The sequence below is a fragment of the Talpa occidentalis genome, unplaced genomic scaffold (genome assembly GCF_014898055.3).
Source record: "Talpa occidentalis isolate TD23 unplaced genomic scaffold, MPIMG_talOcc4v2.1 talOcc4.13, whole genome shotgun sequence".
In the NCBI taxonomy this organism is placed as follows: Eukaryota; Metazoa; Chordata; class Mammalia; order Eulipotyphla; family Talpidae; genus Talpa; species Talpa occidentalis.
The window spans coordinates 87,541,012-87,567,871 of record NW_023601322.1 but is presented as its reverse complement, the minus strand read 5'-3'; the positions used below and the strand labels follow the sequence as shown (position 1 = coordinate 87,567,871).

The 26,860-nt window shown below is 42.7% G+C and overlaps 1 protein-coding gene across 1 annotated transcript; it reads right to left on the bottom strand.

Moving 5' to 3' along the window:
* Positions 1-13,793: 13,793 nt before the first annotated feature.
* On the bottom strand, positions 13,794-26,590 carry TMED7 (transmembrane p24 trafficking protein 7). The gene is made up of 3 exons (XM_037509492.2): positions 26,390-26,590; positions 21,385-21,630; positions 13,794-18,497 (listed from the first exon to the last, which is right to left on the bottom strand). The coding sequence occupies exons 1-3, from the start codon at positions 26,588-26,590 to the stop codon at positions 18,261-18,263; spliced, it is 684 nt and encodes a 227-aa protein (XP_037365389.1). The 3' UTR covers positions 13,794-18,260.
* Positions 26,591-26,860: the final 270 nt, after the last annotated feature.

Here is a 26,860-nt window from a genome sequence, read left to right as displayed (position 1 = left end):
CAAGAGCGTGTGGTACCCCAACCTAAGGAAAGTGGCACAAAGAAAGGAGGGCTTTGTTCTTGGCTGAGGACTGAGAAGGGACCGAGGAGCAGCCAGCCGTGGTGGCACCGAGTCAGGTCAGAGTGAACTTGGCAGAGAGTTGCTCAGGGACAGGGTGAAAGGCTGACGGGACAGGGTTCAAAAGGAAGAAAAAACATTGGCGGCGGAGTACAGAAAGCTGCTTTGCAGACTTCTACCAGAGAAGGAAGGAGGAAAATACCTGGAGGGGAAACGAGGGCCCAGAGGGTGTTGGCTAGAAAGATGCCACTGGTCCCTAGAAAGAGCTAGAGGAGAAGCAATGGGGCTGCTGGAGAGAAAGAGGAGCATTGCTGGGTGATGTCCTGGGCAGGAGGGGTGGCATTTCAAGTGGAGAGTGAGGAGGGCTGGCTTTCTTAGGACAATAGACAGTTTTTGTAATAAAAATAACAGAAGGCAGAACTAAATAGTCTGGACACAGGGGTAAGTGGAGGGGCCTGGTAGTGGACCCCTGTGCAAGCTCTCGTATGACTGTTTCATTAGTCACAGTAAAACAGGAAGCAAAACCCCTTCATCAGAACAGCCCCCAAAGCACGTTCTTATTTTGAAACATAAATAATATACGTTGGGGGCCTCCCTGGTGGCACAAGGGGTTAAGCACCACACTATAAAGCCATCTGCAGCCTCTGCAGCATGAGTTCTATCCCTGGACGGCCAGGGAGCAACCCACATGGCGCAGCAGACCTCTCCTGACTCGCCCCCTGCTCCCCTCAGCAGTATATTCAGTCAGTCTGCCTGTTCTGTTCCCCACTCTGTCTCTGGTGAATCCTCTCACCCCCACACCTCTGGCCTGGACCCCAGCTCTTGTATGCATATATAATAAATCTTAAAAAAAATATACGCTGGAGGCTGCCTGTTGGGGAGAAAGAACCATGTCTCAGAGGTTATTAATCTGGCTCAGCTCTGCGCGTGCTCTCCCCAGCAGAAGTGTCTGCAACTGTAGGGGAGCGTGGTCAGCCAGGGCCCAGGACAACCTCTCTTCCTGCAGGGATTTCCAGAAGGATCACTGGGCTGCTTACAGTCCTCAGCCCTGTCGGCCCTGTGTCCAACATAAAACTGAAACAGCCAGGTGAACTTCTCTTTTGTACTAAGTTTATTTCCCTCACCTGAGCTTGGCGCATTCATTTTGTGTGTCACATGCAGAAAAAGAAACTAGACCACTCTCTTTCACACCATACACAAAAATTAACTTGAAAGTACTGATGACGTGGATATAAGGCCAGAATCTCTTAATTATATGGAAGAAAACAGAGATAGAACATGCCACGACACTGGCTTCAGGGATGTCTTTGGGGACTCAACTGCAACCGCAAGGAAAATAAAAGCAAAAATAAACAGATGGGAAGACATCAAACTTCTGCACAGCGAAATAACTATCAAAACAAAAGTACACCCTACTGCAGGGAAGAGTACATCTGCACTTATCTATCCGACAAGGGCCCCATGGCCAAGATCCACAATGCGCGGACACGACTCAGTGAGACGAGAACAGAGAACCCAATCCAACATGGGCAGTGGAGCTGAAAAGACACTCTCCAAAGAAGACAGACATGGCCTATGGGCACATGAAAAAATGCTCATCATCATTTATTATCAGAGAAATACAAACCAAAAACCACAATGAGGTAATACCTCACTCCAGTGAGAATGGGCCATGTCAAAAAGATGAGAAACAGCAAAGGTTGGTGAGAATGTGGAGAAAAAGAAGTTCTTACTCACAGAGTGGGGAGGGAGACTGGCCCAGCCCCTCTAGGAAACTGTATGGAGGTTTTTCAGAACACTGAAAACGGATCCAGGGCCTCCCTGATGGCACAAGGGGTTGGGCACCGCACTACGAAGCAATCCGCAGCCTCTGCCACACGAGTTCGATTCCGATTCCGGGGCAGCCAGGGAGAAACCCACATGGTGAGGCAAACCTCTCCTGACTTGCCCGCTGCTCCCTTCAGCAGTGTACTTCTGTCAGTCTGCCTGTTGTGTTCCCTGCTCTGTCTCTGGTGAATCCTCGCACTCCCTGCATCTCTGGCCTGCACCCCAGCTCTTATATGCATAAATGGATAAATCTTTAAAAAAAATAAATAAAAACAGATCCATCATATGATATACTAACTCTGCTCTTTTGCTTTTATCCAAAGAATGAAAACAGCACTACTTAGAAGGGATTGTGCACTCCTATGCTCACTGCAGCACTATTTACAATAGCCAAGTTACAAAAGTAACCTATGTATCCAACAACAGAGGAGTGGGGTAAGAAGATGTGGTATAAATACATGATGGAATAAAAGTAGCTATAAAAATAGATGAACTCCTGCCATTTGTGACAACATGGAAGAAACTGGAAGGGATGGTGCTAAGGGAAATGAGCCAGGAGAAAGACAAATATCAGGTGACTTCACTCCTAGGTGGAGTACACGGATAACATAACATAGGAGCCAGCAAAATTAAACCAAAACAAAGTCTAGAAATGACTGCAGCAGTGAGGCCGTTGGAGGGGAAGGGGGGGGGGTTTGGAGCAAAGTGGGGAGGGGGCTTTTGGGGGAGGACACAGGGATGTGGGCACCCTGGGGTGGGTGAGGGTTGAGGATACACATCTCCAGGGAGCTACCCACATGGCACGGCAGACCTCTCCTGTCTCACCCACTGCTCCCCTCAGCAGTGTACTTCGGTCAATCTGCCTGTTCTGCTCCCTGCTCTGTGTCTGGAGAATCCTCTCATCCCCGCACCTCTGGCCTGTACTCCAGCTCTTGTATGCATAAATATATCAACCTTTAAAAAAAATAAAAATAAAAACGTCATGTGTCCTTTGTTTAAGCGATGGTGACCAGTTATTGGATCATACACTGGTCCAGCTGTTGCTGCGTAGATCTTTAAAATTAGGGGTATGTCAATGAGTAGATGTAAGTGAAGTATATTGACCCCCAAGATGCAGGTGGACATCATTCACTAAGCGGAGGCCTTTAGAACAATACTAAGCCTTCTGGAAGATGTGGATTCTGCCTGCAGACTCAAGACAGCAACAGCCACTCTCTGGCTCTCTAACCCTAACGCCTTCAGACTTGCCAGTTCCTTAGAATTGCCAGTGCATTAAAATCCTTTGATTTCTCTCATTTGATACCACCTTTTGGTCCTGTTTCTAGGAAGAGCCCTCAGACAACCATCCTCAAAAGTTTGTTGCCCTAGAACTAAGAGTTAATGTTTGCATTTTTTAAACATTTTGACCACTTGGGGAGCAAGGCTCTCAAACAGAAGGATGCAAAATAATCATCAGTAACAATTTGATAAAATACAAGCACACATAGTTTTCAATCTGCCAGTGAGCTTGCCACAGAGAAAGCTCATGCATTTAAATCACTGCCTCTGAATATTACTCAGCATTCAAAAAAGATAAACACATGCAATTTGCAGCAACATGGATGGCGCTGGAAGGGATCATGCTCAGCGAAATAAGCCAGAAAGAAAAAGAAAAATACCGGATGGTCTCACTCATAGCAGGAATCTAGAAAACTTAAATAAGGGACCAGGAAAATGAATAACTAAAAGAAAGTGAAAATCAAAATCAACAAAAAACTATGAACCAGAGACACTTTTTGGGGGTGGGGGGCGGGAGGGAAGGGATTGGGGTCAGAATGGGGGGTTGCAATTGTACGGGGAATATAAAAATAAAACTTAGTATTTAAAAAAATAAATAAATAAATAAAATGAAGACAGCCATTCCTCGAATCCTTGAGCCTGGGGGGAAAGCCTTCATCCTGCTTTCCTACCTCAACAGCACCCTCTTGTGGTCAGTACATGTAAAACCAACGCTGTCTTCACCTGTTAAATTATTAAATAAGTTCTGATGTTATTACAACGTGTTGTTGAAAACTTACGCTGCACCTAGCCCTGCTGGGTTTTGGAGCGTGAAGCCAGGATAAGTAGAAAATCAGCACTCACTGCACTGGTGCTTCCTTCAGGGTTAACAGAGGTTGTGAAGCTTTCAGGAGGACGGGCTGCAGCAGGAACCCCTGCATTAGTGAGGCCGTGGGAGGTGGGCGTTTTCCATGCAGGGGCGGGGGGTGGGGGTGCAGGCAACATGTGCACAAACACTGAGCCACCAGAGGGCGAAAGGGATGTCAGGTCACTTTGCATGTCTACGGTGTTGATATGGCTCAGGCCCACCTATGTTGGGATGGGTGGGGAGGGGGTAGTGATGAGAGATAAGGATGGAGAGATAAACAGGATGAGAGAACTTATGTTCAAGACTTTGAACTTGATCATTTTGGCAGGTAGGGGAGCAACCTGATCTGACTTGTCTTGGAGGGATAGAATGGCTGCAGGAAGGAGCTGGGGCTGGAAGGGAGACTGGAGTCTGGAAACTAACACCCAGTGAATGAGAAAGTGGAGTCATGATGTAAGGAAGTGATGGTGGATACAAAGAAATGTGGGAGGTAAGGGAGGTGACAGGAGAGGCAGGTGTGCCTCTCTACACTGTGCTTTGAGGAACCTGGGGGGCTGCCATCTGCTGAGATGACCCATGAAGCCAGTTTGGGACACAGGGAGCTCGGGGTCCCCATGGTCTAGAAGGGGAGCTGTTCAGTAGGCGCTTGCACATGGAGGTATAAGGCTTGGGACATATCTTGACAAAGGATAAAAATTGGGGGCTTACTCAATCTGTGAGTCACTAGGGACAGAAAGAAACAAGGAGACGGAGCTGAAGCAGAAGGAAAGCCTGAGGGGTGCCGAAAGGAGGGGTGGCTCTCAACGAGCAGGAAGCTGAGCCCTAGAATGAGGTCTGGAAGCCACGGGAGGCAAGTGCTTGCAAGGTCAGTGCGCCTGCCCTGAGCACTAGGGGGTGGGGTGGGGGGAGTGTCACTGCAGCAGTTACAAAGGAAATGTAGGGGTCACAGATCCAGAAGTGAGGGCATGAGCAGAGGGCAAAGAAAAGGTGGGGGCCACAGCTCCACAGGAGCAAAAGGCCAGGAGAGGACTTCACTAAGAAATGAGATACTGGGGGTGCTTAGGGACTAGGGGAATTTTCTAGTAGAGAGAATGAGGGTGAAAAATAAGGGTGGGCGCCTCTGAGTGGTCACCTCTGGGCACCATCTCTTCCCGCCCCTTGCCGTAGGAAAGCAGAGGCCGCTCAGTCCCTGGGTGTGTTAGGTCACCAGTAAGGTCTGTGCAGACCCACGGCACTTTGGGCTTGAGCTTTTGGGAAGATGAGGGCACCTCTGTTTTTTCTGAGGGACAGCTGCATTAGGTTGGGAGAGAGCACCCTGTTACTGCAGTTGTCGCAGGGCTGGGAGAAACGGGGAACTATGGTCTGTAGCCACAGGGGTGTTCTCTAGCAGGTCCTGCAGATTTGCTCAAAGCTTACCCCAACTGCCTTTTATTGTACCTTCCTGTACTTCCTGTGCCACAGGCACTAAAAGCCTTTTTCCTAGAGCCACTGGAAACTAGGGGTCCAGACAGGACTTAAGTTACACTGATCAGATGGACTTCCACATTGAGTTAATGATGAAGGGTTTGTGAGGCACCTGTGCTGCCAGTAAGACTGGCCCAGTTGATTCAGGAGCTGGCAGCTTCGTGATCTGGCAGGTTGTGGCAAAAGCCCCAGCTCCACCAGGCCAATTGTACCCTGAGAAGTCACAGAAATGTCTAGCTCCTCGTTTCCACAAATGCTGCAGATCTTGCCATACCATCTTCTGCAGACCTTTCTGCTTCAACAAGCTAGTCCGTTGTGTTCTCTACAACTCCGCTGCGATTGGCACCACCTACAAACTCAGGACAAGGAGCCAGAGTAGGCGGCCGGAGCAAAGGGCACCTACCACCTGTTTTGTAAAAATAACTTTTCTGAGAAGACAGCCGTGCCCACTCCTGTATATGTATGTAGTGTGTGCCTAACTTCATCCTACAGAGCCTGAGTCGGGTATTTACAACAGAGACCATATGGCCCCCAAAGTCTATGCTATTTACTCTCTGGCCCTTTCCAGAAAAAGCTTGGTGACCCCTGGACCACAGCATGGAAGTGCCACTCTGTCAGCACACACCACAGCGGACTTCTTCACACAGGGTATATTAAAAATAATAAATAAACCCACCTGGGGTAACCAATACTTTTAGGGATAGTACAATCTGAATCCACCCTGATCTTATATTGAAAAATCAGCTTATACTGAGAATCAGCTGTTGTTTATTTATTTTCCTCTGTTATCCATAAGGACGGCAACAGGCCAGTATACATAAAAGCATTAAAATCATCCTGATATTAACCAGATTAATATTAATGTATGGCATTGATATTTATAGCAATATAATATAAATCTTATCACTATGTTGTTAATATCTACTATCAGATATTTATATTAAAATATTCATAATATCTGCTAGTATTAATATCTATCCATAGAACACATTCATATGGTCAATGTTATTTTGCTATCAGTATTAATACATTAATATATAACTATATTAATATGGCAATATCTATTGCTATAACAAAATAACATATTATACTAATATATAATTATTTACATTAATGTTTTAATAGTTACATAATATAAATTGATGCTGATGTCAATAGGAATATAACATCACTGAATATTAGTCACTGATACTTTCCACAAAGCAAACCAGTGCCTGCATCTTTTACTTCAGGCAGAGAGTTGGCAGGAGAAAGGTCAGAATTAGGGGAGCCCTAGGAGTCCCCCATCCTGCTGCACTCTTTCCTTCAAGGTGCCAATCACAACTACAATAACTAGTTATAGGAATGATAATCTGTTGCGTTTCTCCTATTCCCCACTAGACTGTAAGCTCTACCAGAACAAGGACCAACTCTGTCTTGCTGGACATGCTGTCTCCAGAATGTTGTTCCTAGTCAACATTCAAGAATACCTTTTGCATTCGTTCATTTATTTGGATAGATAACTGAATTAGATAATTCTAAATATGACTCACATAGATTTTTAGGTTTAGCAAAATAGTCAGAGAGCTCTTTATCATCTCTATTGTAAAAATACCAACTCAACCAGAATAGGATGCACCAACCCAAATATATATTGTTGGAGTTTTAATGAACAACTATGTGACATTTTTTAAAAATTATGTGAATATATTGGGCCTCCTTGGTGGCACAAGGGGTTAAGTCTCAGCACTATGAAGCTATCTGCAGACACTGCAGCACAAGTTTGATCCCTGGCCAGGAAGGTGACCAACCTGTCTCGTTGCCCACTGCTCCCCTCAGCAGTGTATTTCAGTAGATCTGCCTGTTCTGCTCCCCACTCTGTTTCTGGTGAATCCTCTCACCCTCCCACGCATCTGGCCAGTACCCTGGATCTTGTATAAATAAATAAATAAATCTTAAAAAAATAATAAAATAGAATACCATATATGGGAGGAATTCAGCTTTGTAAAACCAATTGTAGTGAAAATAGATTGGAAAGAAGTAGAACAAAAATCTGAGACGGTTGTCTATGGATGGTATGTGAATCTCTTCCTATCGCCTTTTTCTACAATAAAGCATTTTGAAAAAGTTTTTTTTTCTTTTTTTTTTTTTGCCAGAGAAAATTACTTGTTAGGTTTTCTACTTTCAAGCAGAGGGCATGTTACTTGATGCCCAAGCAGGATACTCCTCCCAGGGCCTGGCTGCACTTTGCAGGCTCACCTCCAGCTGACCTCTATGCAACGTCCTACTTTCTAATCTACATGCAAATTGCAACTTTTCTAAGAATCTGGGTTGGCTAACTCTAAATCAAGTAGGGCTCCTCCAAAATTTGACTTCATGTAAGCACTACACGGCAGGACATTCATCTCCACGGCACCTAAACCAGGTCCTTGGACAGCTAAAAGTTTAATTCCTTTAACCGTTGTCTCTATCAAGTAGAAGAACAAAAATACAGAGTTTTGAAGCTGTGGTAAGAGTTTTATGATTCTGATGAGAAGCCACCAGAAGATTTTGAAGGGAAGTGAAAGTTCTGATCATATGAGAAAAAAAATTACCACCACTGTTTAGGAGAAAGACAGAGAGGAACATGGAGAGAAGCAGGGAGACCGAATCAGAGACTTTACAGTCACGCAGGTGAAAGAACCATGGTCTGTGTTCAAAGGGGAGTGAGAGGTGGTGAAATTCGAGACCTCTTTTCAAGGTAGACTCAACAGATTTTGGCTTCATGCTGGATGTGGTCTGAGCTAAAAAGAAATCAGGGATGACTTGAGAGTTTCACCCTAGTTCGAGGGCAGTAACCTTGACTGAGTCAGGAAGGGAGGGCTGGGGGGTGTTTTGTCAGTAATTCTGGTTGGACACCCTAAGGCTATGAGACTTCGTAGTGGAGTGACATGCATGCTCTGCAGTTCACGAGAGAAGTGAAGTAAGAGCCAAATCTGGAAGTCACGGCTTATACATGTTACTCGCAGCCATTGAACATGGCTTGGGACAGAAACTGCCTTGGGGGGAAGTATGGCTGGGAAGAGACTGTGGCCAAGACCGGCCATGTTCGTGGTCCAGAGAAGGAAGAGCAGCTTAGAGACACAGGAGCGGCCAGAGAGGTGGAGAGAAATGCAGGAGAATGCGGTGACCTGGAGGCCAGATGATCTGGGGGTGATCTCACTGCTGACAGGGGGTGCTGGAGACAAGGCTGAGAGGAGAGGGCAGAGAAGGAAACAGAAGGAAGGAAACAGTCGTCTTTCAAGGAGGTTTTTTAAATTTCCCTAAATAAAAGGGAGCAAAGAAATGGGTAGGAATGTTTGGGGGTGGGTGTGTGTGTGTGGGGAGGTGGCGTGTGTGTGTGTGTGTGTGTGTGTGTGTGTGTGTGTGTGGGTATGATTTAAAGAGGAGATTTATCAGCAGATATTTATTAAAGGGCGATATAAAAAAGCACCCCGGGAGCCACTGACCCAGCAGAGGGGAGTGTAAACGTGGCTCCTGCTGAGCTCCACGCCCGAGGAAAGGAGCAACCTGTGCTGTGCCCCCAGGGGAGGCGGACACACACCTGCCCGGCCTGTCTCACCTGCACCCCCCACGCCGCGCGCTGCCTCAGCCCCCCAATAACCCGCATTTATAAGCCTCAGCAGGTCCCCGCCGAGCAGGACGTGGCGTCCTGGGGCGCGCTCCTCGCAGCCGGGTGCCTCCCTCCAGTACCCCACCGGCGGCCGAGGGCGAGCACCCCCCACCCCGAGCACCCCCCCCCGCGCCCACGGGAGCTCGTGGGCCCCAGCCACCCGGGTAGGGCGCTGCGGCCATTTCAGACCCCGGGCTCTGCTCAGGCGCCTCGGGCTTCGCGCAAAATCGTTTTTTTCTCGTCAAAATGAAACTCAGGCGGACGCCGCGAGAGGGGCGTATTTTCCCTTCAGAGTCGGGGCGCCCCCCGGAGGCCAACCCCCGCCCCCCACCCCCGACGCCGCCCGTGCCCGGGTCCGCGCGCTACTTGCCTGCAGCGGTGCCGGCGCCTCTCCCCGCCGGGGCGTCCCCGCCTGCGCGCACGTGTCCGCGGCGCCCCCGCCCTCCTAGGGCCCCGTCCCCGCCCCGGGGCGCGCCCCGTCAGGCATCCGGCCCAGGACCCGACCGCGTCGCCGCCCAAGAAAGTGGGGGGGGGGGAGCGCGGGGGGGGGGGGGGAGCGGCGGGGGGCGGAGCAGGGGGGGGCGCTGCGCGCGGGGACCTGTCAACCCGGCAAACACGCACTGGCCCTGCGCCCCCTCCCACCCCCTCCGCTTTTTGTCCCGTTCTTGGGCCCATTTGTCCCGACGGAGGTGGTGGGGGGGGCGAGGGAGGGGGCGTCCCTACTCCAGGCCCCCCAATACCCCAGCCCGCTGCAAAGCCCGGGGCTCCCAGATAGGACTCCCTGATCCCAGAGGGAAATAACTGGTCTTAACCCAAACAAAGCCGACACCCTTCCCGAGATGCTGCGACTCTTAGGGTCTTTCCAGATCACCCCTCGGTCTTCCTTTTCCTCTTGGGGCTCTGACACACACTGTTGCTGCAGTCGACCACATGCAAAGCCAGGGATCCCCCCCAAAAGCCATCCTGAACACGAGTCTTAGGTTCGTTTCCACAATCAAAACAGCCTCGGATGGAACCCCACGGATTATTAAGGGAAAACCAAAACAAAACAAAAAAACAAAACAAACCAACCAAAAACCTAGCGAAAGCAGCACAGAGTCTTACAAAGCCAAACATTTGTTCCTACTATGTCCTGGAACCCAATTCAGAAACCACCCCCTTCCCCTTCTTTAATTCCCAGACTATCCCTACTCTGCCAAAAGAGGAAGAAAACACTAATGTCAAACCTCAAAGACCAGAGATAGTATAGAATGGGGTCCAGACCTGTGTCTGACTTAGTAAAGACAGAGCCAAGAATTTCCTCCTGTCCCCCAAAACAACAGATGGACCAACTATTCACAGTCACTAGCAGTCAACACTTGCTACCTGCCCCATTAAGCACAGCGCCAGCACAATTCATCATCCCAATGTTGAGTTTCTCCTCCTCCCACCTCTCAATTCCATGTCAGCTGCTCAGGTTCAACTTCCTGTTACTAAATCCACCTGTTTTGTTGCGTTCATTAACCATGGACTCTCTCCTTGGCCACTGACAAAATTAACCATTGTGTCCTCCAAAAACTCCTTCCTTGGTATCAACAGACTCAACTGACCTTTATGTTCATTCTACTTCTTACAATAAGTCTTTCGGCCTCCTCTGGCTGATCTTTGACAGTCCTTCAAATCAGAGCTTTTCAAATTTTTGCATTGAAATTCCAAATGGCACTAATTACAAATGGCAAAAACCATTTATTTCCCCGTTCACCACCCATGTTGCATAAATGAACCTAAACTCGTAATATGAACATATTTACTTGAATTGTTCCATTTCATGCTTCAAAATTTGCCTTTTCTTCATATTCACTTTCTGCTAAGAAAATATTTCAAGTTGGTTACAAGTTTAAGCCCCAAATTATCAAGTATACACTACAAGAAAATGCACCCATCACTTAACGCCAGTGTCTTCTATGCGCCAGGCACTAGGGATACAATTAGACATGGCCTCTTTCCTCAGTGGACAAAGGCAAAACATGTACAAACAAGACAATTTTAAATCCATTAATTGATAATGAAATGAGTGGATTAAATAAATCAGTGAGGAGAGGAGTAATGAATCAGTAAGAAATCTTCTGACATATGAAGTGTTTTCCCTGTGGCTTCATATCTCTAAAATCCTTGCCATTAAATGCCGTTGTTATGCAGGTCTCAAGCTTCTGTACTCTCTACAATTTCCCTGGATCTCATACCCGTGCCCTGCAGACTACACCTAAGTTAGTAGGAACATGAATGATAATGAACAATGATGAATGAACTTTACCTGACTGACCTATATAATCATGGCATCCAATGCAATTTCAGAATACATATGCCTTTCAGGTACACATGGAAAACTAACAAAATCATACATTTTACAAATTTAGACCATGTTTTTGGCCAGAGGGAATCTCAATAAAGCAAAATCAAAAACAAACCAAAAAGACTGACATTACAGAATGTGTTCTGACCACCCAGTTATTAGTCTAAAAACCAAAGATGAAAGGTTAACTAGAAAAGCTTCAGTATATATGAAAATTAAAACACATTCAGAAATAACCCGTGTGAAAACATAAACTGCAACAGAAATCACAAAATACTATGATCTGAATGTTAGTAAAACAATCCTACATATCAAAAGTTGTGGGACACAGCTAAAATATAATTACAAAGGAATTTCCAGCCTTAGATGATATAACAGAAAACAAAGCCTACAGATGCCGCTAATTATCAGACACAGAAGATAACCCATCGGGATTGTGTGAATTCTAAAATCTGGATAAAAATGCAGAGAAATGTGAACAGCCAAAATCCTGAAGAACAAGGTATGTAAACATTTTTATATTATATACTTTACCAAATATCAAGAATTTTTAATGCTTTACCAATTAAGATAGCAAAGTACTGATGTATGGACAAAGTGATAAATGCAATAGAATCAAGAGCCCAGAAATATGGGCATTTAACAGATGACAGAACCAGCAGGGTAAATCAAGAAAGATGAATTTTCTAGAAATTTAAAACATTTTAAAATCACGGTGGTTAACCTACTTCTACTCATACACAAAATTCAACTCAGTGGAAGACTAAGTTACACATATTTTAGAACATAATACAGGAAAATATTCACAATCTCAGGATGAAGAATTCTTAAATAAGACATAAAGACAAAGTACAGGGAAAGACTGGTATATTTCATTAGAAGCAGAAAGAAACGTTTTAAAAAATGAGCAAATGATTTGAATAGCGACTTCCCAAAAGAGGCAATACAAGTGGTTAAGAAACCCATGAGATAAGAAACAATCTGATGGAAAACACATTATTTAGAGGTAAAATACCAATTTCTTTAAAATCTGTCTATAAAAAAAACATCAGAATGGATGGTGGGATAAGTGGTGGATAGATTTTATTCTTTGAACTATTATTTCTCAAATTCTTAAGAGTTGCCTTTACAGTATTAAAAACCCAGGATATTTTCCAAAGTTTTAAAAAGCTACAGTACCAAACGTGGGAGATACAATTCGAAAGCACTGGTATAATTCCTTTAGAAAAGTTAGATGCTACCTAGTAAAGATGACAGGACATCCTCTATGAGCAAACAGTTCCACCCCTAAATGTATTCTTAAGAGATCACGGACATGAGCAACAGAACACATAGACAAGAAAGGTCAGTGGCTTTGCTGGTAAGAGCAAGTAGAAGAGACACGGCAGGTGTATTCTTGATGGACTACTGCACTAGCAACTAGCAAAAACAAACTGGTTATAGGCATCAACAGGGGTGACGGCAAAACCTACGTCACAAAAGAATGCAGGTAGTATTTTCTTATATAGAACATTCTATTAAACCATATGTAAGTTCACCTTGGTGTGATTTTTTTAAAGACGTTTTCAGGAACGCAGACCTCAGAACTATTCCAAGTGTCATCCGGGAACCTTACTGAATTCTAACTGGCTGGTGAAGAGCAAAGCACAGAAAGTGAGAGCAAGTCTGCTCAGAAAGCATTTAGAGGGGCTACCCTGGTGGTGCAAGGGGTTAAGTGTCAGCTCTATGAAGTGTCAGCAGCTACTGAAGCATCAGATCGATCCCTGCCCAGGGAGGTGACCCCCATGGCACAGCAGACCTCTCCTGTCTCGCCTGCTGCTCCCCTCAGCAGTATATTTCAGTCAGTCTGCCTGTTCTGTTCCCCACTGTTTCTGGTGAATCCTCTCACCCCCCGCACCTCTGGCCTGCACCCCAGTTCTTGTATGCATAAATTTAAAAAAATCTTAAAAAGAAAAAAAAAGCAAGCATTTAGAGAAGCTGACAGCCACCTGCACTGCCAAAAAAACTCAAGGGTATGATTTTATATTTACTTACCAGTTTGTGATGGTTTGGAGATTTAAAAATAGTTGGAGAACTAGTACACATAAGTGGTAAAAAGATGCACAGAATAAGAAAATGGTCTTCATTACAAGCAGAACATCGGTTACCTCTAGCGGGGACATTCAGCATTAGGATCAGGAATGGGTACATGAAAGCCTTCCATGGTGCTGGTAAAATTGTGACATGAGTGTGTACTTTGTACTTTTCTCTTTGAATTGCACATGTTTACTACTTCTGTATTATGACAGATTTTAGTATTTTGCAATTTTAAGAATTCGTTATAGGCAATACCAATTCTTGAAAGTATCTCCATAAAATAACTGAAATACACCAAAATGGAGGGTAGAATTATCAGTGTATTTTACTCTCTAATCATCATTTCTCGAATTCTTAAGTCCTCTTTCCTTTTTAAAATAGTAGCCATAATTAGTAATTACCAGCACTAGAAACAGATTCAGCCAGACTAGTGTTACTTCCAGTAGATCTTGATTTCGGTGAGAAATGTAATCATTCCTAATGATAATGTCTTGAAAGTAAAAGAAATGTCTACCGAAAAACAGCACATTTGGTGCTGTCTCGACAACATCCGGTATTTTCCTCCAGAATCCAAGACAACTGAGACAAAGAAGTCAAGTCAGGACATCAAACATCACCTCTTTTATTAACAAAGTTAAAGAACATGGTTTTTGATGTGGCGCTACAGGGACTCCATATCCCTGAATTAGGTGTGAATCCACTCAATTGCTGGTCTGGATAATCGTGAGAGAGAAAAAATTAAACTCGTTGGGGGAGAAATCTTTTGACCTAAGTATTCTCTAGCACCCTTAAGTGTCTTAGACCCTTAAGTCCACCTGGCTTCATTACTGATAGACCGTTAGCTGCTCATAGTCTTCCTCACCCCCATGTAGTGATGTTCCTGGAAGGAAACTACCTTACTCACTTTTGAAACTTCTAGCAGAATATTACATACATGATAGACATTCCAACACATTTCTATCTGTGTTATCTACTGTAAGAATTGTAAGTCGAGGCCATAGTAAGAACTTTATCAAGCAAAAGATCAAAAGACTAGAACAGAACTGATGATAAAAATAAAAACACAGTATCTTTAACTGTTTGATATGATAGGCACTGATGGTAATGCTTGATAAAACATCTCATAATATTATAGATACTGCCTTGGTAAGAGATGAAGAACAGAAATATACAGAATTGTTTTAAATCATTTGTGTGAGAGCATACAATGATGATTTGAAATTGGCTATGATCCAAACAAAGCCAAAGCACTAAACCTCTCTATATGAGCTGTACTGAAATCAAGAGTTAAGTCTTTGGAGACCAATTCTTAACTAGTGTTTGTGAGGCAATGTTGCACAGTGGCTGAGAAAGAGGGCTCTAAAGCCAGACTGCATGGTTCATGTTCATACTCTAATTACTAACTGTGATCGAGGCAGTTAGTAATTGTGGTTCTGAGTTGAGATGTGAATCTCATCTGTAAAATGGGAATCATATCCTCAGTGCCCAGTGTATTAATACAAGTAAAATGTTTAGCACAGCAGCCAGCACAGGATTATGATTCAGTGATTGTTAACCTGTATTTCCTGTTACTCCCCTGCTACTTTTATAGAACTGTGCCCAGGGACACGGTGTCCACTATTGTTGCATCATGAAGGGAAAACAACAAAACTGAGGCAATTTGGTATCAGACAATCAAAGGATAACACACTTAAAAACAAAGATTTTAGTGAACTGATAGCTTAACTGTCTTTCACCTAGACTTCAACAAGAAATGCAAAAAAGGTTAAAAATGAGGAAGTCTTTCTTGACTAGTTCCTAAGATGTTTTAGTGAAATACCAAGTAACGACTCTTTTACTACAAAACTGTATTCCAAGATACAAGTTCATTAGGAACTTGAAAAAGATGTAAATCCTGACAGAAACAAGTAAAGTCAGTTTGTTGATTTTTTAATTCGACAAGAATTAGCTGATGCAATCCTGCAGAACCAACATCTGTTTACTTTAGAGAAATTTCTATTTTTAAAAAAAGTAAATGAAAATCCCCTTTGAATGTATATTAATTTCTTTAATTTTTGAAAACAATAGTCATAGGGCCTTTTTGTCCTATTTAATTATAAATGTTACACATTTACAAACTGAAGCAAAAATGGATAGCACAGACATTTAAATGAAATCTTTTAAAGAAAAAAAATTACTTTTCAGTCCACTGTATTTTCAAAGTTATTTATCAAGCGGGGGAAGAAAGTTGTGAACCACAAATCATTTGTTTCTTTAATAGAAAAAGAATGTTTAGATTATTAACAAAGTAACATCTTAAAATGTATCTTCACACAGTTGAAATTTTAGTATAAACCTGTATATCAAGTTTCTTTCCATTATTCTACTTTAAAAATACATACAGCTAATGATGTTTAAATATGTGCACTGAGCTGTATGTCTAAACATCAACACTTGGGAAATTCAAACTGTTGCAACAAGTTATGAAAGGATTAAAGAAAACAGATGAGCCATAAATTATATAGCAGGAGGAAGAGAAAAAAATGTTCATATTTAACATTTACATCTGGATAGATAATGTATTTTCTAATTTATATACACATATCCAGTTAAGTCCATCAAACTTAAAAACCTGTTACATATGGACCAGATTAAGTCTGTACTATTGTCTACAACAGGTAACACTGGCAACTTCAAAAGTTTTAATATGTTTCAATAGCTTAGCTTCGGTCAAAAGTTATTTATGGTATAGTCTAATTGCAGTTTTGCTAGGCAGAAATTAAGTCATTGTGTTATCTATGCCAAACATGGCAACTGATGATATCTGAATCTGCTTAATTATAGAGTAAGTATCTGAACACAACAGAGCAGACAGTCAACCAGAAAGAAGATTTTACATACGTCCATGCTTATCAATCATGTTAACATTAATGTTTAAAATTTTCAAATTAAAATATAAAGGGACACGTACAAAACTGCAGGACAATTCCAATACAAGAACTCAAACAGATGGCTCTGCAAAATCTTAAACTTCAGTTCTCAATCTTTTAACAAATATTAAGAAGTAGCTATTTGGTCTTCAAAAATTTTAGAATTAAAGGGCTGAAAACATTTTCATCCCATGCTAGACTGTAGCACTGAAATCAGCAAGCATTACAACTTGAATTCATTTTGCTCTTACATGCAGCAGTGTATATATGCACTTTAAAGACAGCTTAGAATTAAGAATTAACTTCTGGTCAGTAGTGGTAAGTGACTAGAATTGCTATCCAATCAGTATTCTGTGGTACCACATGTCAATGTCTCTACAATATGACAGTCTGATGCAGCACTCATCACTTTTGGGTGGGGAAGAAAGGCATGGCAAAAAGCAGTTGTATTTTTTCTAAACAATGGAAAAGCTTTAAATACCTTTACAATTTTGCATCATTTATATTCTATTCTAGAATAGTTGCAACAAAATCTTATTTCAGTCAGCTCAATCTGTATCAGCAACAAAATACAAACACAGCCTAAACCCTACAGTATACAGAACGTGCACTGTTTAATATTCATTTAATATAGTTCAATCAATGGAGATTATCAAATAGGAAACAACATACAGCATTCTAAACTTTTAAATCATTTTAAGGCTGCTAACCAGAGAGAGTACAAATGACATGTGCAAGACAAAACACTGAAAAGAAAACAACTCCCATCTCCCCACCACCAAAAACAAACAACAACAACAACAAAACCACCACTAACTTCTCAGTACATCCTTCACATGGGTCAGGATGAAAAGCATGGCACTTTTATGATACTAATATGACAACTGTCAATTCAAGCTGGTAATGACTAACAGACATTAAACCCACGGAAGGGCAAAAAAGTCGATTCAAATGTTAAAGTGAAACAGTTGACCATCTTCCTTTGCAAAAGCACTGGAAACGGTAATGTGTACAAAACAACTCACTCATAATTATTCCATTTCATTTGCCCCCAATTTTAGTGCCTTAAATTATTCTGTAATTATGCTACCTGTTACAACAGTCTGATTTTCAAGGCCTGTGTAAATCTTTTTTTCATTATTGAAATATAGTATTTTCTGTGTGATGAGACTGTCCTTTATGAAGAAAAAATTTTATTATAAATCATAGAACCCAAAACTCAAAAACCTGACATTTTCCAAGCTAGTGAGAAATAAATTATATCCATGATGTACCAATTTAAAATTATATATCAATATTAACTAACATTTCTATGGTAGATTCTCACTCCCCACCCCACCCCGCCTCCATAAAATTAAAGAGTGCAGAATAGGGCTGAAGCTACAGTTAATCACATTTGATTTTCTTAAAAACAAAGTTTTATTTACTATAAACAATGAAAAGGCAATTTTCTTCCTCCACAACACTTATAACATTAAATCAAAGGTTTTTAAAATATCCACTACCTATAACAAAAGTACTTTAAAATGGTTAAAAGGAATCAAAATACCAAAGTTTAGTGTGCGAAGAGTAGATATAAACAACTAAGAAAAGAGGAGATCATTGGTGTTGAATATTTAACATGGATAGCCCAAAATAAGCTCCAAAGTTTTTCTACCTTTACAAATAAAAAAGATGTCCTTTCCACAGTTTGGGGATATGCAGTGTATATCCTCCCTTCCCCCCCAACAAGTGTGTGAGTAAGATTTTAAAAATGTTGCCAATATTAAGTTCTTCGGTACCTAAAATTAGAGGACAGCAATATTACAGTGGCCATGGCGATCAATTCTCAAAATGCAGTTATGATCCAACACGCGTTGTGGTGGTTCTTTTATCTGAGAAAAAGCTTTTCAGAAGAAATACCTGCCCTATGCTAACCACCAGAAGAATGAGGGCTTCTCCGACTGACCAATAGGCCACTCTTGTATTTAGATCCTCTGCTCGACTTCGGCCTTGAGCTTCTCTCAAACGGAAATGAGTCTGATAGTCGATGACAGATTTCAGAGCTTCGTGAATTGAAACACAGGCAGATTCCATCTAAAGAGAAATTTTTAGTTAATATGTGAATATTTTCTGTATAATCCATCATATTCATCTTTCCATTTCATCTCAATTAAATTTAGTAGGTTAACATTCTACTAAACTGGCACCAACTCATTCACTCAGTTATGCCAGAGTTCAATCTTCCATTCATATCCACCAGCAAAAATGGCTAAGGTTAGTGATGCCACAATGCTTTCCCTAAACTGGATGACCCAGTGTGGCATCTGTAAGGTACAGGTGGAACGGGAAGATAAGAGAAGTACAAATACATACTATTAAGGTTAACTGGCTACAGAATGTCAAGCTCCTTAAAAAGGCAGAGCTAGGAAAAAGAGAATGGTAGTAAATTTGACCAATCATAAGAATACAAATCAATCTGAATTTATATAAAAATAAATTTACCATAAAAACAGATCAAGCAAGTTCTGGTATTTTACCTCTATTAAAAACAGCAATAACATTATCAAAATCCTCGGCTAAGTTGAATCTGAAAATGACAGATCAGGATAGGAACATGTTTTTTCTTTTTTAACATTTACCAATTTGCTAAATAAGCCATTTTCCTCATGCCAGTCAACTAAACCAATACATATGTTCCAAAACGGGTGTAAGCTTCAGTTTCATTGTGTAATCATCTTGTGGTGACACTTTTTATCTTTTTAAACCTTCATATGATGACACCTCACCTTCTTCAATGTTTCTATACCATCTGCTTTGATAAGGATCAGTGTGTAACCTTTTTTGTATATTAGACTTCAATATTTTTCTACTGCTAGAAACTTAATTTTGGTGGTGAAATACATGCTCCATTATTATACTTATTTTACATCACAAAGCATGTATTAGGTATTTTAAAACAAATATATGAGTTTATATTAATTTTAATTGAGTAGTAGACATTAGAAAACAATTTACACATCTGAAGAAGTTCTACCAAAGAAAGAATAAAAGGAATTATAAAAGTATTCAACTTAATTTCTCTTAAACAGTGTTGAGAAACTGTGAGGTTTATGGACTGAAATTACCTATTAGAAAACTCATAACACTTTTATTTGGCTGCTATCTCTTTATGTCTTTAATCTCTAGGCTCTCTTCTTTTTCCCTTCCCATCTATTTCTTGAACAAACTGGACACACTGTTCTCTAGCATTTCCTACTTCTGAGATTTGGCTGGTTGCATCCCCATGGTGTTCCTCCCTCCTCTGGATTTCTAACAAAATGGTAATTGGAGCCAGAGACTCCATGGGATTCAGGTGTCATGTGGGGGGTAGAGGGGAGGGGACACCTCTTGGGGAATGTTATGTACTTATCACATATTGCCATAGATACGTAAAGTCCAATTATCTCTCCATTCGTGAATGATCATTAGAATTGGATGATCTCAAGCCTTACCCATTCATTATCAAGTGTCTCATCACCCTTTCTACTAATGGTTTCAGCAGTGATGGGTAATTACTGCCCATTCCAGATCTATCATTGTATTATAGTGATTTAGAAAAACTATCATTTATTCTGCATTTACTAGTTGGTAATTTTTTCAAATTTAAAGCACAAACAGCTGTTTTGCCAGTATCCCTGTTGCATGAGAGATTCACTCGTTTTTTTCAAAGTAGAATAAGATAAAGATTGTGATACAAATAAGGAAGGTTAAGTGGTACTATCTGCTTTCTTACAATTGCCTACTTAGGTCTTTAAAGCAAGCTCTCACCTTACACAAATTAAAATTTATGAAGCGTTACAAGGCTCAAAAAGAAAAATGTCTCTCCAAAGGAAAATGCCTTTCACAAAGGATATTAAAATAAAAAGAACATTTCTAAAAATAAGAATATCTGAATACATCTTGTTAATGCTTAGAACAGATTTATGAATTAAGACACATACATTTTTAAAAATGCCTCTATCACCACATGACTTTGGCCAAAAGAATTAAATGGAACCTGGAAACAATGCAATACCAGTTTTAACATGTAGGTGGTAAATAGTTCCTAAGGACACCTATCTTTTAGACAGGGTTAGCTTATGCTCATCAACTGAGTGGTAACTGTTCAATAACTTTAAATGTCTGTTGCTATCTATTTCTTTCATTAAACCCTTCTTCAAAATAAACGCCTATTTTTGTGAATTAGTTACCATTAATATTTTACCTAAGTTACAGCGAAATTTACTTTAAATGGAGCTTGCTTAATACTAAAAACTGGTATAAAATTACTTTGGGATATTTACATTTTAATTAACATATCAGTTTGCTTCCATGTATACCAACCTGCTAAGGTCTGGTCAAGGGTCCTGCATGAATTACAGAAAATGCCTCAGAATGCTAGAATACTGTTTTTTTACCTTCTTAAATTTCCTTTGCCATTAATGTTTCTACCTAACTGATCCTACAACTTAAAAGCTCATAAACTCCTCTACCATTGGTCTTCACTAAAAAGAAGTCTCAATTCTTCTGTGAAATGCTTAATTTATTGTAAGAATTGTTAGGTTTAAAAGTTGTATCAAAGTGTCAAAATTTGGGCCTCCCCTGGTGGCTCAGGTGGTAGAGCGCAGCGCTGTGAAGCTGTCCACAGCCTCTGCAGCATGGGTTCGATCCTGGCCGGCCAGGGAGATACCCACATGTCGCGCAGACCTCTCCTGTCTCGCCCGCTGCTCCCCTCAGCAGTGTATTTCAGTCAGTCTGCCTGTTCTGTTCCCTGCTCTGTCTCTAGTGAATCCTCTCACCCTTCCACATATCTGGCCTGTACCCTGGTTCTTGTATGCATGAATAAATAAATCTTTAAAAAAAAAGTCAAAATTCTATTCTCATCAAAGAGTTATAATGAACATTAAATCATGCATCTCATTTTCTACATATACCAATGTTATATTGCTGACTTTTTACTTACCTGGGTAAGAGCACTGACTCGGTTTTCACTAGGAAACAAAGGTGGGTCTTCTCCAACTTGAAAATCAAAATATACAGTTTTATGTGTGAAAGTAGAAAATTCATTACTGAAGCAAAATTTGAATGTCCCATTTTTGGAGGCTGTGAAGGTAAAACTATCATATTGCTTCTTCATCTCTTTGTATAACACATTACCATCAGGATCTTCTAATCGACAATCTACATCATAGTGACCACCAGTAATAACCTATAAAAAAAATAAAGAGATCATTGCAAATAACAAATTTGAGTAATTAACCAGGTATCCTGTCAAAATGGCAATAAGGTTATATGACTTTTACTATGATATATTTTTAGGTTTTTACCAGTGGTTGGAAGTTGGGAGGCAGATTTCAGTTCAACTAAAGTTTTATACAAAGTAAACAAATTTTCTCATGACAGGTGAGAGGGAACTCAGACACTGTACTAGTTGATGTGAATCTCTTTCTATCATTCACTGCTCCCAAAAACACTATGAGGGAGGGCTTTTCCCTTCCATTTGGCAACCTGAGAAACTGCCTTTAGTAACCTACCTCAGGCAAAACTTGAACTTCAAACCCATATACTCCTGACTCCCAAGCTTACTGCCATATAACTTTCCTTCCAAAAGTTTCTCACCTAGTTTCCTAGTATCATCATACACACACACACACACACACACACACACACACACACACACACACACAGGAGAAATGTAGAGCAACAGTAAAAGTAGGTCAGTGCCTAGCATAACATCCCTATCATAAAACTGACACCCATTTAAATACCAAATCACAAATATACTGTGCATCTTATGTTCTTTATAGGTCAACTATATATGAAATTTGATGTTATTTTTGTTTTGAACTACATTATACGTTGAAAAGACTCCTGGGCTGTTCTAAGGGATTATCTTCAGTTATAAACGTGTCTCCAAGAGAAATGTAAATGATTAAACTACACTGCTTAAACACTTGTAATTAAAGCAAAAACATAACAGAGCAAAAGAAATGCAAACAAACCTTTTGTTTATCTGGAGTGCTTGCTGATAGGAGAGTAAGCATATTGGAAGGAAAGCCAGAGATAGGTGAAATGCTGCTTCTTTTTTTTTTTTTTAAAAAAGATTATTTATTTATACAAGCACTGGGTACAGTCAGAAGCGCAGGAGGGTGAGAGAATTCACCAGATCCAGAGCGGGAACAGAACAGGCAGACTGACGAAATACACTGCTGAGGGGAGCAGCGGGCAGCAGGAGAGGTCTGCGCGCCATGTGGGACCCTCGCAGGTGGCCAGGGATCGAACCTGCGCTGCAGAGGCTGTGGGCAGCTTCCCAACCCAGCGCTCAACCGCTGCGCCACCAGGGAGGCCCAAGGTGAAATGCTTCTAAGGATCCGGGAGCTATTCTCAAGGGCTTAAGCATAATCAGCCACAATATGGGTCATTCGGGTTGTATAAATGATGAAGGGCGAGATTTGTTTTGAGGTAACTGGACATGTATAATAAGAGCAAAGGGAAGGATTAAAGAGGAGGAAGGTCTCTTTACATGAGGAAGAGGCGAGTGGGAATAAAGAGGGGACAGAGACAGAAGAAGAGATTGCGTGTACCCACCACTTGAGAAAGGAGATGAGGAAGAGACACTGGGGTAGAGGGACCCTAACCACCATGAGAGTGGGTGGCTCAAGCCAGTATTTTCAAGCATGGTATTAACATTGCAGATCTATAAAAGAGAAATCAAACTTTGAACTTCAAAGTTTGTTGTTAATTTTGAGACTTTGTCACTTACGAGGTATGATGAGTATGTGATGATGTCAGTCATTTTAATAATTAAATGAAATATAAATATGCATTTAGGAACCCATACAAATATGGAAATGTCCGTATACAGCTGTGCTTTCACATAAAAATACTATCTTAGCAAAAGGGCATTTACCTTGCCTCTGCCAAAACAAACACCTTTCCTTCAGGTGGAAATAATGATTTCATTTTCATACTCAATTATTCATACTTGACCTTTGTGCTGTGAATCATGGAAGATAATACATACAAGCTGTGCAGGACCAGAACCTATCCTCATACTTTTTTCTTCCATCAAACTTTAAAATAAGTAATCTTATTTAAGATAAAAGCACCTCCTTTACAGTCTCTCTGGTCTGATAAAATAGCAACAGGATCATCCCAAATTAAGTGAACCAACCTGTCCAGTTAGTCACAGAAATCTCTTGACTTTATTGCCCCTGTCAAACTGATCCTTTCTCTTCCATTCCTGATCCACAACCCAGACAGTGCTACTGCTACAAGTTCATACAAAGGCCTCCTGCATCCTAATCTCTCCTCCCTCTAATCCAGGATTTCTCAACCTTGCTTAGATCATCTGGCGCTGGATGATTCCTTGTTGTGTGAGTTGTGCTGTCCTGTGCACTGCAGCCTGTTAAGCAGCATCTCTAGACTTTACCCACTAGAAACCAGTTCCTACATGTCTCCTGGGGAGGCCATCATCCTAGCTTTCCCCACTGAACATTCACTTAAAAGTTTTTGATAACTTCCTTTGGTCTACAGAAAAACCCAAATCCTTTATGGCCTCAAAGCAGCCTTAACCCCTTTTTTATACCCTTCTTTCAAAAAAAGCTGTTTCAAAAATATCAAACTGCCAGAAGTACTATGAACAAGTCTACTTTACATTTGCTGTAACACTGGGCTGTTAAACAGGGCTGTTTGCTCAGTTAAGAATCACAGGACCCAAAATGAGAAAGCAAAGAACACAACACAAACATAGCCAAGACTCTCTCATAGCAAGAGACCACGAGATGTCAGGTGTGAGCCTGTGGGCACGCATACTCTCAGATCAAGGACCCACTCCCTCACCCCCCAACTGTGCGAGAAACACCTTGGAACCAGGGCATCCATGATAGTCTTGGCTGGGTTCCATTATGCTGGTCACACACAACCTGGCTACATCGTCGGTCTCAGCAGCAGAGTCCCGGAGAAAGGAGGGATCTCACCATTACTGGATGCAAATCATCCATCTCACTACTCTCAATAAACAATGCTGACAAACTGGCATAAACTGCTCTTAAAGTTCTGCGACACAGTTATAGAGCAACTCTATTATTAAGTATATTTCAGTGCCAGCTCAACCTAATTTCAGGTCTGCTGAAATTAAGTCTCACAGGGCCTCCCTGATAGCACAAGGAGTTAAGTGTCAGCAGTATCAAGCCAGTCACTGTGGCATGTGTTTGATCCTGGACCAGGGAGCTAACTGACATGGTGCAGCAGACCTCTCCTGCTTGCCTGCTGCTCCCCTTAGCAGTGTATTTCAGTAAAACCACCTGTTCTATTCCCCACTCTGTCTCCGGTGAACCCTCTCACCACCCCCACCACCTCTGGCCTGCACCCCAGTTCTTCTATAAATAAATATAAATCTTTGAAAAAAAAATTCTCACAAATATAACAGATATGCCCAGGATTTTCTTTCCCCTCTGCCACTTGGTAGATTCACTCCTATTTATCCTTCTAGACTGAGCTGGGACATCAGCAACTCAGCTGAAATTCCCCTGATGATCTTTCACCTGTGAATATTGGTGAAGCACCAAACACCATGTCTGGGCATTCAAAATGTTTGCTATATTCAAATAGATAAAATTGTAGTTGACACTGTATGTGACAGTTCCTGCTATCTTTTCTGTCACTTGTCCTATCCATGAGGTTAAACAAGGTGAAGAGCCATCCCTAGCCTCCCCCCATCATTCACGCTAGCCAAGTCATCACCAAGTGCTGATTTTACTATCATCTCTCTAGTCCTTTCACTTTTCTCCTTCCCCAACTGCTACTACCCTAGCCTAAACCTGGACCATTACCATAGCCTCCTAATCAGTCAGACCTCACACTCCGCTCTGCAAGACTCCACTACCTTCTCTGCCTGCAATGTTAACATCCACTCAACTACCAAGAATACTTGGATCATGTCACGGCATTCCTCACAACCCTCTGAGGGCCTTCAATAGTCTTAGGAAAAACTAGAATCCGGAACATGGGCAGTAAGGTGCCAAAGGAATGGCCCCTGCTGACCTCCCTCTGGCTCCTGTTCCCAACTATATTAAACCTCACCATGATCCTCAAATCTACAGTAACAATTCAGTCACTTTGACAACTGGAACCTTTGGGCTATATCACCCACCCACCCCTTACCAAAGTATTTATGGTACATCCTAAACAATTCAACTGAAAACCACTTCCCAAGCCAAGTTTTCACAGACCCCAACTACCAGATGGCGTATCCCATTTTCTGATCTTAATGCACAATGAATGAGCAAGGACTAATCAAGGAAAGAAGGGTGGGGTGGGTAGAGAATCCAGAGTGGAGACAACAACTCTGTTTTGATCTACACGGTCACACCCGCACCTACAAAACTCAACAGCTGCCGCTCAAGCATCAGAATTGACCAGCAAACAAAACTGGTTGGGAACCAGCTTCAGAAGCTACATTCTCTCAATAAAAGTTTCTTTTTAAATCTGACTCCAGAAATGAGAAGCCTCTCAGTGACCACAGCCATTCTTTCCACACTTCCTACCCACCTGGCCGACGGTTATGCGGCCTCTCCCGGAGGCTCTTCCGAGCAATGGAGCAAGGTATGGCATCGCTTCAGACCGGTGTGAAGCGGAGGTGGGACTCAGACAGAGACTGAGAGCCCAGCATAACTTTTTCAAAAGGAGACTCTTTCCAGGAAGAAAGCCCAACAGGCCTTAAAATAAAGGCCACCAGAGAACCACAGGGACCCCTTCTGGCACTCACGGGTCTCAATATCCTCACCTGCCGTCGCCCCCGGTTCAGAAGACACCTGCCAGGTGCCCCGAACCAGCCACCTACAGCCGATTCCTGAGCCAGCCAAGACCGGGGAGACCTGCCAGGAGGGGGCAGCTCGCAGGATATGAGGGCCCCGCCCCTGCCAGCGCGACCCGGGGGGACCCCAGTGCTGGGGACCCCGCCGTACCTGGAACTCGAGGGTGCACTTGGTGCCCTGCGTGATGTCCTCGTAGAAGCACTGCTTGGCGTTGTCGGGCAGCTCGAAGGTGATCTCCGAGGCGGCGCCCGGCGCGGGCGGCAGCAGCAGCAGCAGCAGCAGCGCGAGCAGCCCGCAGCCCCGACGGCCCGCGGCGGCCGCCCCGCGGGGCCCGGACCCGGGTGGCGACATCCGCGCGGCGGCGGCCTCCACGGAGCAGCGGCGGACGCCGGGCAGGTCTGCGCGGGCTCCCCGCGCGCCGCAGGCCTCAGGCCGGGCCGCACCGCGAAGACGCGCGGCAGAGTCGCCCCGAGCCGCGGGGAGCGTCCGGGCGTCGAGCGGGCGCCGGCGGGGAGCGGGGTGCGGAGGGCCCGGCCCGGGCGGGGAGCGGCCAGGGGAGCGGAGACGCGGCCGGCGAAGCACAGGCGGAAAAGGCCCGAGCTGGCCGGAAGTGGGGGCGAG